At 47.0% G+C, this 14,088-nt stretch overlaps 2 protein-coding genes across 2 annotated transcripts; one reads left to right on the forward strand and one right to left on the reverse strand.

The window, feature by feature from the left end:
- Nucleotides 1-4,787: 4,787 nt before the first annotated feature.
- On the reverse strand, nucleotides 4,788-7,399 carry LOC101772106 (endonuclease 2). The gene is made up of 8 exons (XM_004960198.4): nucleotides 7,109-7,399; nucleotides 6,820-6,991; nucleotides 6,002-6,094; nucleotides 5,745-5,884; nucleotides 5,532-5,624; nucleotides 5,365-5,432; nucleotides 5,226-5,296; nucleotides 4,788-5,121 (listed from the first exon to the last, which is right to left on the reverse strand). Exons 1-8 carry the CDS (start codon nucleotides 7,217-7,219, stop codon nucleotides 5,003-5,005), a joined length of 867 nt encoding a protein of 288 aa, XP_004960255.1. The 5' UTR covers nucleotides 7,220-7,399; the 3' UTR covers nucleotides 4,788-5,002.
- A 2,129-nt stretch (nucleotides 7,400-9,528) lies between these two features.
- Nucleotides 9,529-14,088, forward strand: LOC101771701 (golgin candidate 2). Its single transcript, XM_004960197.4, has 10 exons — nucleotides 9,529-9,657; nucleotides 9,756-10,328; nucleotides 10,748-10,858; nucleotides 11,029-11,088; nucleotides 11,576-11,633; nucleotides 11,891-11,946; nucleotides 12,102-12,194; nucleotides 12,742-12,867; nucleotides 13,351-13,398; nucleotides 13,521-14,088. Exons 1-10 carry the CDS (start codon nucleotides 9,604-9,606, stop codon nucleotides 13,866-13,868), a joined length of 1,527 nt encoding a protein of 508 aa, XP_004960254.1. The 5' UTR covers nucleotides 9,529-9,603; the 3' UTR covers nucleotides 13,869-14,088.

Raw genomic sequence — 14,088 nt, forward strand, 5'->3', positions numbered from 1 at the left:
GAGCACTCTATTCTCAACTTTCTTATCCAGATCATCAATCATGAAGATCAACTTCTTCTCCTTTTTATTGTGGCCAGCTGTATTTTTTGTTTAGCCCCTCGAAAATTGTCAAAGAGCTCTTATTTTATTCTGCAGTGGTTCCTCTGGTTTTAGATCCCCACTTATCAGCAGTCAACTCATAGAAACCATCTCGAATAAGCCAGCCACGTTCAAATTTGAACAATGGTTGCTGCCTATTGTGGGAAGAAGTGCCTGTGTTTAGCAATAAAGGGGTATGATCTGAATTACTTCTATCTTTAGGATGTACTGTTGTAAGAGGGAATTTTTGCTCCCTCTCTGTACTAACTAAGACCCTATCAAGTTTCTCAAATGTTGGATCATCTCCGCTGCTCACCTATGTATATTGGCGACCTGACATTTTTATCTCTCTAAGATCAAGGTTTTGAATGACCATATTAAATAAATCTAGCCATTTTGCATCAAAATTGTCCTTATTTTTATCCTCAGGATGATGCATGATATTAAAATCTCCACCAATTATATATGGTAGCGATTCTTTACTACAACTGTGCGCTATTTCTATCAAAAAGTTTTCCTTATGCTGCTATTGAGCAGGACCATAAACTATAAATAACGCATATTTGTAGTTATCATGTTTATTGCGAAGGGTGAACTTAACATAAAAGTCCCCCTCATCAATGGATCCAATATCAAATATTGTAAGGTCAACACCAAGAAGAATACCCCCGGAACGACCATGTGGTGCTATACAGTGCCAAATAAATTCTTTGCTACCATATAGTTTTTTTAAGATCCCATCTGGGAAATGATCCCGACACGTTTCCATAAGGGTAATAAAATCAATTTGCTCCTCTTTAACCAAATCTTCCAAATACACATGTTTAGTCTGCAAGACCTCTGCTATTGCAGAAGACCCCTTTTATTTGAAACTCAGCTTCGATGGAGTTATTGGTTTTTAGGCGATAAGGCCACTTTATTATTATTTTTCCTAGAATTGGATTTTTTTCCAGCAAGGAGTAGCAACTAGATCACTACAAATATGATCTAGGACCTCCTTCTGCACACTCTCATCAAAATCCCCACAAGCGTGGTTGAGTTGTGCATCTATGAGGTCTTCTTCTTCCTCGTCCAGGTTAATTTTAGGAGAGGAATATCTATTGCTACTAACATTGTATTTAGCCGACACTTTAAGTCTATCAATTTCTATGTTTTTAAGAGAAGAAATAACACTATTATCTCTACCCATAGAAACACCTAGGTTGGCAATTCTAGAAATAATATTTTAATCTGAAATAGATGGAAAAGAGGCAATTACCTGGTTCCATCGCATTTTTCTTGGTCACCAAGTTCATTGCCTTCTCTACCATGTTTGTGTCACCCATTGTAGAAGCTCTTTTAGTGGATCTTTTCTCATTAGTAATCGCCTCTACTCCAGTGACACTATCGAGAGCCTGGAGAGCCTTTGACATTGCCACATTGGTGAGGTTAGCATGTATCCCATTCTTTTTGGAAAGCGCTTGCAGCATGCGTCGAGGTAGACCATGAAATTGGTTGTGAGCTGGACTGATCTCATGCTGAAAAGCCTCCACAGCAACCTCGGTTTCCTCTTGACTAGCAATCTTACTGCCCCCAGTGTATTCTGTTTCTCAGAAGGCACAACGTCGAATGTAAGGCAGGCCTCCTCAACAGATCTTCTCTGTATGCTATCGTCTTCCATGGTTAGTGCACATTCAAGCTCAGGTGTGTCGCTGGTCCGTTCGTCGGTCACGAGCATGGGAACTGCAACTGAGGCAGCATTACCAACCGTGGTTAGTTCGCTGCCTAACAGAGTGGAACCCGGAACAGATTCGTCCGGATCCACAACATCCAGCTCTGTGTTGTTGGCCCCAGCAAGAACTTCAGTATTGTTCTCATCTGCTATGCAATTTTCAGTGTGTTGTTCCGATTCCAACAATGCTCCTGAGATAGTACCATCAACTTTTATGTTGGGGACCCGTGGAATGTCAACTTAAGCAGCCACCTTGGTGCTCAGTTCTTCCAGAATAGTATCTACAGCAAAATCAATTGGTTGCTCTAACACTTGCATCTCAGTAGCAGAGGGAGGTCTATTGTGTTGCATTTGTTTAGGTACTTCATCCATCTTAGGATCAGCAGTAGGTTCTGAAGCACTAGCACCCCCATCAACATTTGATTTCTCATGTGTATGTGCACCTTCCATCTTATGGTCTTTCTCCTTGGGTGGTTCGTCAGACTCAGGATCACTGTTAGTTACCACCCTGTCAACTTTGAAGAAAATTTCATAGAGGCAATCATCAACTACGATGTCAGCATCATCAGGAATGCTGTTTACATCCAGTACTGCCCCAACAATCTGAGCACACCAGTCTTTTTCATGGATCGCATGTCCACCCTTTGTGTTGCACCTAGGATTGAACCCACTGCCCTCAAAGGTAGGAAAAGACCTAATCTCATATGGAACACCATATACATGAACCCATACCTTTTGCAGCCTTGTCTTTGGTTTGATCTCATGGTTCCATTCTTGAAAAGACATCACCCCTTCATTATTGTCGGTGCGATGCCTCTTTATTGAAACTATCCGCTGCAGCTCTACTTGGCAAGGGAATGGAACGATATATGTATTTGTTCCATGTTCCTGCACCACCCAATCCCACTTCACCGGGATCAGGCGAGCCAATTCCTTTTTGACAAGATCAGCTGGTACTGTGCCTTCTATAATCACTAATAGAGAACTCACCATCCGTGCGTCCCCTTTTATTTTGGTTTAAAGTTAGCTCGAGACAAAAGGTTCACCAACCGGGACTAAAGCTCAGTCACTGGCAGGGGGCTCACCAACCGGGACCTTTTATCCCGATTGCAAAGGCTAGTGGAAAAAAAAGACCCTGAGAGGCCTTTTATCCCGGTTTGAAACACCAACCGGGATAAAAGAGTCTTTTATCCCGCTTGGTGTTTCAAACCGGGATAAAAGGGTCCCCAACGGGGTGGCTGAAAGGGGACTAAATCCCTCGAACCCTTTTATCCTGGTTTGTAATACCAACCGGGATAAAAGGGGATCTTTTATCCCGGTCCCCTTTTATCCCGGTTGGTGTTTCCAACCGGGATAAAAGGGTCCCCACAAGTTAATACAAAAGGATTGCATGCCCTATATAGTTAGATGTGCTTTGTAGGTGGGATGGCAAGGAAGTTATACGTGAGGCTGGAGGTCGTGGGTTTGAATCCCACGTAGGGAGGCTAGGGGGCCTCCTGGGATTTCTCCTACCAACCAGGACTAATACCAAGTTCTGTACCGGTGATCAGTGCCGTGCTAAACCGCAAAAAGTAGCTGCCGGTTTTGGGCCATGAAGCAACGGACACTGATTATTAAAGTATTCTTCCTCACAAATTTCGCAGGAAAGAGAAACATTTTTCTCCTTCTTCGCTGCTTGTTCTCCTGCTGGTACTGGGGCCCTTGTGCTTCGTAGACTGTGTCCCTGAAGCCTCTCCTTTCTCAAAGGAAGATTTGCCTTGCTTGGTATTTGCGTCAGTCTTTACACGGCCAGCACCAAGTCCACCGTAACCACCTCCACGGCCTGCATTATGGCCACCAGGAGCAGGAGCTTGTTGATCCCTACGACCTCCTCCACTCTGATCGCAATCACTAGCATGGCCACGTCCAAATTGCCAAGGTGCCCTGCCACCGCCTGCTGCTTAAACCGGGGCTGCCCACCATACATATGGCCAGCATGCCTCTCGCTGCCTTCGTCGCCGTCGGCGCCGCCAGATCCGCCGCTTGACATGACCACTTCCGCATACGATCGACGAGTGCCTGAAGATGTCACTCGCCCAATAGGTTTCGGAATTGTGAGTCGTCGGTGCAGCCAGGCTAGACCGGGGTTTCGGGCTGCCCAGGTCGGTCCGTTCAATTTGGTTTGCGGCCCAACCTCATGGAGCCCACTTGGAATCCTGTTTGAATGTGAAACCAGCGAAACTTGTGGATCTGACAATTGACGTTGCATGGCCGCCGCCGGCGACGACGTCGACGATCCGGGCGATCTGCGCGCATCAGCCAGTTTACTACCTAGGACATCACCGAGAGTTGGCAGCACGTAGGATCGGGGCTTCGGCAGTGGTCCTTTCCATGCTTTCATTCCCTTGTTCCAGGGCCAGTTCCCAGTTTGGCGACGTCGGTTCTTGATCGGAGCTCCCAGTGAACTTTTTGCTGCTTCAACATACGATGGTGATGCTGCCGAATCTGCAACAAAAGGTTGACATACCTGAGCAATTTCATCCGCATCGCCGAGGTCCTCGACTTCTCCGTCGTCGTCAGAGTGCTGCGCCGCCCAGAACCTGCCGGTGACGCCGGAGAGAGATTGTGGCTGCTCCCCACGATATTTGGTAGGTAGATTCGTTGCCGCAACGATCTCCTCCAACATCTCCGACATCTGACGGTGAGCTCTCACAACATCCGCTTCAGTACTGACCGGCGACTCCCTGTCCGGTACGGTCAGACCCTTCAGAGCTAGGCGAATTGCCGGCGCGAGGTTGAACCGTCGTCGTCGTCGCATCGCAGACTCATCGCAGTGGACACTCCGACGTGCTGCTAGATCTTCATGGCCACCTCTGTGCTACCATGTATGCATAACTGTGTGTGATAGTGTGATGTTTTAATGTTTTATCTTCTCTTTCATAACCTCTCAGACCTTCGATGCATGCATCCACTTGCAGACGACTTCTTCTATTTTCAACTTTCTTTTCTCACGTCAATCTAGCAGATACAAAACACAGGAATACATTTACTGGACAGTACGTACAAGTGCTTCAACTTTGTAACAGATCCTGAGCTACTCTGACGAATAGAAAATACATCTAGTCATGGTCGTGCGTGGTCACTGAAGCTACATTGTCAGACTAGGAAATCTTATTCTAATTCAGAATGCGGACGAGTTCCTTCCCCCTTTGTTGCTGTTTAATTTGTACTTGATCAACTGCTCTGCAGCCTGCTGTTCCCACCGAATATCTTGTTGAGTATTGCAGCGAGCCTGACGCCTCCTTGAGCAATCCTCTTCTGAACCACCGGTAGTGCAGCAAAGAAATAGTCATCTGCAGTTCCGTTTCAGGAGGATCACATATTCAGATACCATATCTTCCAAATAGAATTATAAGGAAACCATTAACCTCACAAACTTCATGTAGTGACAACCTACCTTCTAAGGTGGAGTCCTGTTCAACACCCTCGTACGCCTTGCAGGCCAGTTTTGAGCTCTCTTCAGCGTATCTGCATTTGATTTCAGCAGTTAGTCTCTGAAGAATGAGTTTTCCTCTGAAGCAGTATCACGAGCTTACTTGTCAGCACAAGTCTTTGTCCGGCTACGGCACGTCTCCCATTGTTTCTCTTCGTTAGCCCACTCCTCCTGAACACCAATAACTCAATCAGCACTACTTGACAGTACTAACAAGGCAAAAGCGCAAGTGATTTTTTTAACGGAAGGGAAAATCTGAAAGTGATGTACAGTAATGTTCCGCTGGATGGCCTGTGTCATGGTGCTTAGATCGTTGTCGTAGAACTCCTTCATGGCTGTCTCGATCACGTTCACATCCCACACCTGAAACAAGACGAGTTGTGGTACAATTTCTGTGAGATGTCAGAACAGGTAAACTGAAAGCAGTGGGTTGATACTATTCATTGACTCTGTTAGTTCGTCAAGAAGGTAGCGTATACGTACATGGTGAAGGTTGCTCTTCCTTCTGTACCAGTGGACGATGATGGTGTTGCCGCCGAGATCTTCGGCGTGGCCGCAGTGGAGCGGCTGGTGGACGTCGCCGACAAAGTGGGCCAGGAACATCAAGCTCTCCGTCGGATCAACTGATAAATGGAGGTTCAATTCAGGCAAAGGATATTAGGTGCCGTGTGGCCTGAAGTCAGCTCACACGAACACGATGCATGGTAACTAGGGTTAGCTCACATATGTTCGATGCTTACATGGACTTGATGAATCCTCCAGTGCCGCGGTGTAGTTGTTGATTGCTCCAACCACGCACATGTCCTTCTCTCCTTTCGTGTTGTGGCAGTCCCCTGCTCAACAGTAAGTACCAACCATAAGATAACCTCTCAACTTCTGATACAGACGTACAGTTCGTACAGACACTGGAATTTCTTCAGCTGCATTTCTGTCCTTGTTTTCTAGACTTGAAAGAAAATGCGTTTAACTTATTAAATAGTACTACATGAAACCTGCATACGTTGCACACTAGGACCATATCATTACAGCTATCAATATCAAGCAAGCAACTAGCAGGAGCAGGCAGGGACTTGGTTACGCCTTCCATCCGAGGAGATGACGATGACGCGAGCCTAACTTCCTTGCACAATGAAACAAGCAAGGACCAAGGAGAGACCTATGTTCCGACGCATCCTCTCAAGATTTGGTAGGCAGGTCGCAAACAAATTTAGTCCAGGCCGAATAATACTAGATATGTTCCCTTGAGATCCTTCAGACATGGGAACTTCTTCGCCTGACTCCCTTTTTCGTCTGAACATTGAACTCCTACGGCCCAACCACTTGGCAGAGACGACGCCTGTTGCTTCTATAGCGAGTAAACGCACGCATGAGGCATGACAGCGACGTGCCATCCAAAGCGATCGATCTCTAGCTACTCGCGTTAATGTTTTTCTTCTCGGAGCAAAGTTTGGTTTGGTCGCGACATGTTAAACCAGAGACGATCTGATAGGAGACTCTGAATTCTGAAGCAGCAGGATTGCATGGAAGTTCAATGTTGATCAGAATCCAAGAGGCTTACTGGCGTAGCTGAACTTGCAGTCCCCGGGATTGTCGGCGAAGTGCAGGGGGCTGGACCACCGGTACCGGAACCGCTGCCGGTCCGCCCACGCGCACGTCTCGGCGAGGTCGCCGCCGGCCCACCCCGGCAGCAGGTCCTTCACCGCCGTCGAGGCCTCTTCCGTCAGAAAGCTCTGCCACACAGTTCCCGGTCCAATTCTAAGTTGAGCTTCTCCAACGCCGCCGATGACGACGTACGGAGCAAATTAACAATCAAACCAAAGCTATGGCTAGTGGTGGTTGCCAGTTACCTCGGCGATCTTGCACACCATGTAGTGGCCGTCCTTGCCCCATGCGTGAGCCGCAGGAGGTCTCGCCACCACCGTGACGAGGAGGACGTGGAGGAGCAGGAGCAGCGCCATATTGTTGTCTCGATCGACTTTTCCTTGCTACGCCCTCGTTTTCTCTTAGGAGTACGAGACTTTCCTTTTCTCACCTCAACTCTATCTCCTGCGCTGGTACTGCTCCCCTACTTATACACGCGCCGGCTCACTGATGTGATCCGCGCGTTTCAAATCCTTCTCCTGATCCACTACGCTTAGTGCGAACAACTTGAAGACTTTCTCATCTAGCTGGGCGCTGGATACATGCATGTCAGCATGTGACTCACGTGGTTGTGTGCACCAATCATCAGTATGATAGCTGATGATTGGTTATCATACTGATGATTGGTTAGAGACAATCATCTCTCTCATTTCCTTGAACTTCCTGACGGAGGCGGTAGTTGTGCACATGTCCACTTGACTGCTCCCATGTCCCAACCACCGGCATATATGGATGGGTTCTCTCATTCTCTGATTGGCGCACGGCTGATGATCCAATAATCCGCCTTTACACAGCATTTAAGTTACTTACAAGGAGACAAAGGAGTTTAGGTAGCATCCTTGATGATATGAGTAAGCATGTCCCGCATGCGCACATCTTTTAAACAAACATCGTGATAAGAAAACATGCACGGTTTGCACGGCTGCCTGTTCGCCCCCGCGTCACCCTAGGGCGACTCGGGTGCCGCCGCCACCACACTTCTAGCGCCGCTCTCTCCTTCCCCTCCGACCCACCGCCGTCGGAGCTCGCCGGTGGAAATCCGCCCGGCCGAGATGAGGGTGGCGGCGGGCGCATCAAATCCCCCACGAAAGAACTTCTTCCCTCTCCACAACCTCCCCCACCCTATTCTTTCCTGCTGCGGTGGTTTGCCGGCGGCGACCGCACCCTTGGCTGGTGGTGCCCAGATCCGGCACCCGTAGGCTCAGATCTGGCGTCGCCTAGGCCGTTTAGAGCATTCCCTGGTGGATCCATGGAGGGCGCTAGTGGGGCTGGATGCCCAGATCCGCGGTGGCATGGCCCGTGGCGATGAGGGTGACGGCCCGTGGTGGCGTGGCGGCCTGCGTCGGCAATGGCTCGAGGTGGTGGCCCGCTGCAGGGCGGCGGCACTCATGGAGCCTACCTCTCCTGGGCTAAGCTCGGGGGAAGGGAGTCTTAGACTCCGGAGACCGTCATCGTGGGGAGCTCGCGGTGGATTCGCCCGTACGTGGTCTGTGGCGGCTACAGGCGAGCATGGCTCGGCTATATGGCGGCAGCGGCGGACGGAGGGCGGCAGACAAAGGATGGCGACGACGGGCGACCGGCTTTGGCAGCAGCCAACAAAGTTTAGTGGTTGTCAGGGTGTCGAGGTCCTCAGGCGAAAGCCATGACCGGTCTTGATCGGTGCTAGCGACGACGGTGCCATGATGCATCGTGCTCCTTGTTGAAGGCGTTGCGATGAGGAACTTGACCTAGAGACTTTTTTGGGGTGAAAATGAAGAACCAAAGTAGGTTTGGGCGGCGGCGGCGTCTTGACGTTGCTTTCCTCTTGAGGTGCCGTTTTGGAGTCCTTGGATGGCGGTACCATTCAGCTTGGAGGGATGACGGTTTTAGTGTAATGTGCAATTTCTACGCGACAGGAAATAGTTGGTTGTCGAGCAAGATCATCCTAACTTCTAAAGTTTTTAAGAAAATAACAGATGGGAGGGATTAGTTGCTGCACAAGGCTCATGGCTAGGTGGAAGCAAGAGCATAGAAGAAGTTTGAAGCTTAATCTTTTTAGCTTTCTTTCTTAGTGGCTTGCTTTCTTATTTTCTTTGATCCTTGTGTTGAGGCGTGGAGTCTAAGTACGCATGTACCTCCGGACTAGTGGCTGGATTGATTTATTTATGCTTGTAGATATTCACCTGTGAATGCATTCACAGATCGGATAATTTACTTAATCTAAAAATGCACGGTTTGCACGTAATGTCAGTCAACACACTCAAATCCAGCTGCGGATAGGAAGAACATGTGTGTACAAGTGTACATGGTTGATGGTGGGTGGCTGCCCTATCCCTGTCGTTGCAAGGACGTGCACGTGCCAATGGGCATGCTAATTTTGTTTCGCACGAGCTCAATTTTCAAATCCCCACGTGACCGGCGGCTATGGGGCTATGGGCCACATCAGAATTGGGCCATTGCGCCACCGGTGACAGAGCCCACGGCCCAAGCAGCGGATCAGTTAGTTGTATCGGTTTGAGGCTTGCTTGCTCACGATCGCAAATCCCCCCAATAGGAGCAAAATCACTTCGGCCCTGCGCGGCCCGGCCCATTTTCAGATCTTGCCATTGCCACCTGCTGCGGCGGTTGGACAGGGCCCATCACGTCAGTCATCGACCAACCAAACCCGCCGGGCGGCGTCAGTCCAGTCACCACGCATCGCGGCGCCTCCGTTCGCCGCGCCATGGCGGGGTGGATCTCCTCCAAGCTCAAGGCCGCCGAGACCCTCCTCCATCAGGCAAGGCCACCTTCCCTTCCTACCTCGCCGGCGTCGCCGCCCAATCCCCCTCCTCCTCACTCCAGCTCTTCTGACCCTACACTCCTCTTGCGTTTCAGATCGACCAGCAGGCGGCGGAGTCCCTCGGCAAGTCCCCCTCCGCCTCCGACCTCGCCGCGCTGCACCCCTCCGCCTCCCCCTCCGCGGACGCCTTCCTCGACGTGACGCCCCCGCGCAGGCCACCGCAAGCCGGCCCGCCTCCCTCCCTCGGCCTCCGCCTCGCCGCGAAGCGCCCCTCCCTGCCTTCCCCCGGGCCCCGCCGCTCCGCGTCCGCGACTGCGGTGCTCGCGGTGCAGGATCAAGCCGGTGGTGGGCCGCCGGTAGAGGTGGTGGCCGAGGTGAAGCCGGAGGGGGATCGGGGGGATGGCGAGGACGGCAGGGGCGGAGCCTCTGAGGGTGGGAGCGGGAGCGGGAGCGATGAGGAATCGGATGGGTCGGGCAGCGACGATTCGGAGGATTCGGAGGAGGAGAGGCGGAGGGAGGAGGAGAGGAGGCGGCGGCGGGCTGAGCGGCTTGCGGCCATGGCTGCACGCGCTATCGCCGAGCGAGAGGAGGCTGTTGCGAGGCTCGAGGGGGAGAAGGCCGGACTCGAGAAGCTGCTAGCCGAGCGTGAGAAGGAGCAAGCACAGGAGGTGAGTCTACTTCATGGTGATTTTGTGCTGCTTCACAGCTTGAGACTTGGGAGGTTGCCATACTCCGTGCAGCTGTGAACAGAGCTAGAGAAACTGATCTTATAGCTCGCATATTGTTAACTCTATTTTTGTGATTTACATGACAGCTGAGTTGGTAACACATTGAATACTTTTTGTTTGTAATGTAAAATATATTCTAGCTAGCTTTGATGTGTTTGCAATACTGCATTTGAGCACAAAATCATTGATATTTCACTGGTTATGGAACTTTATGTTGATCTTGACAATTCAGTTCACAACTGTCTCTTGTAAGGCAGAGTCAGCAGCTCAGTGTTCATACGCAGAATCATTTCTATCCGGGGTAAGATGGTTTGTATAAAGTTATGACTCTTATCAGCATTTGGCTCAACATTTTTCAGGCTTCGGAGTTGCAGACTAGTATGATTGAAACAATGGAAGCAGTGGAGATAGAGAAACAGCGACACCACAGCACTAGAATGGAAGCCCTTGCACGTTTGGCTACACTTGAGGTATATCCCTGTCTACAGGCTCTGTCCCCCAACCCCCCTTGCCATTCTTATGTGTTACTTTGCAAACAGTGCGGTATATGTAGCCACTGGCTTTTGTGATGGAGCTGGAGCATAGTTTTTTTTTCCCCTGTCACATGTCTTATTAATGCTCTTACCGAAGGATTTCTCAGGTCACAAACGCGGAGCTTGCAAAATCGTTTGCCAGGGAACAATGGAATCTGGAAGTTCAAGTATGTTTTCTTTTTTCCTTCATCTCCGTGCATTGTGTTTTTTGGCTTCAGAAAAAAATGAAAAATATGTTGACAGGTCTGCTCTATGGTAACAACAGATGTGGGTGGAAACTGTAGATATGACTGTGCACAGATAGTTGAACATTGAAACTTTATTCTTCCCTTCTAAACTTGGAGAATGCTGGCATTTGCAAGATGTGCATAATAAATAGGGATAACAACATCTGGTCCAAAATGGTACCACTGGACATACCTGATACATTCTGGAATTGGAATAATAATGGTTAGTCTGGAGTGACCATTTGCTGCAGTTTTTGTACACAATGCAATTAGCTATATATTGATGCCTTCTGCTTGCTGAAGAAGGGTCCTTAACATAACAACTGCTATTAATGAGTCAAATAAGATTCATACTTTATAAATGTTCACAAGTTACAGAGTGCCATATCAATAATTTAGAAACTGTTTATTCTTGGTATTTGACTAGGTAGATCAAGTTGCACAGCTTCGAGAGGAGGTTGAAATGAAGACACTTGCTCAAGATAGTAAGTTGACTACTCTCTTTTATAGGGCTGTCTTGTTTTTAGTTTCCAGTGATTTCAAGCACTCTAATTTAATTAAAGGCCAATGGTATATTAATCTGACTTATCTTTTTGTGCTTTTTGAACTGACTTAAGTATGAGACCTTTTGGTTTTATTGAACTGAATTAAGTATGACATGCCATTCTTTTTGACCTCAACATCTAAATAGCAGTTTTGTTCACTGTTCAGTATGTGACCTTTGTTATCATTCCATGAACAGAATACAAAAGAAAGCTAGCTAAGATACAAAAGACAAGCACCGCTCCGGTTGATGAAGTAAGCAATCAACTTGCATTTGTTGTCTGTCCTTATTCCACCCAACAGATATAATATTTCCTCGAGTCTTTTGAGTAGAACTATTGACTCCTAGAAGACTCCTAGAAAAAATACCCTGCCTTATCAATTTGTAATATTAGTTAACTTTTGTCTAGATAGAATCGTTGAGAAGGTTCAAGCTGGAGGAGGAAATTATTGATGCAGAATACATTCTGACTTGTGATAGAATTGTGAGCTTGAAGGACAAGGTAGGTTCTTCTAAGTATAACTTTAGTCATTAGTTCTTCTATGCAAATTATATTCTTGATTCAGGAATTCCTTTTATAATTATGTGCTCAATTTGATCTTATCATATTAAGTCTGGTTTATTGATATCCCATAGTGTTTGTCATTGTACTATGATATAGCATAGATAGAACTGAGCCTCGACTGGTTCACTGTTTGTAACTTTTTATCCCACTTTATTTGGCCTGGGGCCCATATATTAATACCTTGTTCCCTTGTTTCATTATTTTCTTTTGAACACATGTTTCTTCTCTAATCCATTATATTGTTGATTGATGAAGTAGATAGGGAAATATATTAAACCTGGAAGCTAGGGACTAAAGGCATCCATGCTTATATTCTTTTATTTTCCAAATAAACTAATGCATGTGTTGTGATTTTTTGAATATTTCATCCTTAGGTTCTCGTGCTATTGGGCTGAGTGTCCTGTACAAAAGATTTGAATATTTTACACTGTGCTGCAGTTAATAGTTATGCTAACCAATTTGGGGGCATTTTTTTTATCCATAGGCAAGGAAGATTGAAGAAAACATTGAGATGACTAGAAGAGCTATGGTTCAACCTACAGAGGTAGAAATCGAACTCAAGAAGAGGCTTGATCAACTAACTGATCGGTTGATTCAGAAACAAATGCAGGTTCGTTCCTCAAATACACCCTATCTTGTGACTTTGTTGCCTGGTTTTTGGATCAGCATGAGTCTTACATTGAAAATGATTAAGCTTTTGTGCTTGGATAGTCTTGCCTAATTTTTCTACTATTAAGAACCGGTGGCATCGCTTTCCCTCCTTCATTGGTATTCAAATAGAGTTAGGGAAGTTATATACTCCCTCTGTGATCAAGATTTGGAAAAAAAACTACTTGTTATCAATAATAGATAGTGACAACTAACACAGATGATTTTACCTTTTGAGAATAAATGCTGTTACTCACATGTTATTCACATTGTGATACTGGCTGTTGGTATTGGCTACACTACTGTTATTCAGAGGTTTGAGAATAAATACTATTGTTCAGAGGTTTGAGAATAAATACTATTGTTCGCATTATGATACTGTATGATGGCATCTATTGGCTAGCCTGCTATTATTCAGAGGTTCGATTTCTTTTTTCATTTTCAGGTCGAGTCCCTATCTTCAGAGAAGGCAGCTCTGTTAATGAGAATTGAGGTCTGTATAGATCGACCCATTATATATAATCCATTATATAAGATTTTGACAGAGCCCTAGCAGTAAATGTACCCAAGTATAATTGCATGTAAGGAGAGTAACATTATCCATCATATATACAGGCAGTCTCTAGATTGCTCGACAGCAGTGCCTCATCGATGGCTTCCTCAAGCTCATCAAGAATGGACATCGAAGCCGGTGCATGGCAAGAATCACATTCACCAAAATTTCGTGACAGGATTCAGGCTGGACAGCAGCAACTGGGATCCGCAATCAGACAGCTTGATTCAATCTTCTCGGCTGGGCATATTTTCTTGAGGCGGAATCCAAAGGCCCAAATTTGGGCCTTCGTGTACCTGGTATGCCTGCATTTATGGGTATTGTACATATTAAAATCACACCCAACAGTATCAGAATCTCACCCTGGTGCTACTTTTTCTTTGGAGACATTAAACAAGACTAGTATTTGATGTTTCCCCCCTGATACATTACTCCAGTATACTCCCTGATACATTACTCCAGTCTACTCGAGTTGTGTAAACGAGGCATATTCCTGCTCTCCAGCCTAATCTAGCTGTGTAATTGTATCATATATTTTATTCTCATTGCCACTTGTCCCCAATAACAATCAGAACATAATAGAGAGATACACAGAATGATTTCATAAATGAAGTTGGAATTTCAATTGAA

The sequence above is a fragment of the Setaria italica genome, chromosome III (assembly GCF_000263155.2).
Source record: "Setaria italica strain Yugu1 chromosome III, Setaria_italica_v2.0, whole genome shotgun sequence".
Classification (NCBI taxonomy): domain Eukaryota; kingdom Viridiplantae; phylum Streptophyta; class Magnoliopsida; order Poales; family Poaceae; genus Setaria; species Setaria italica.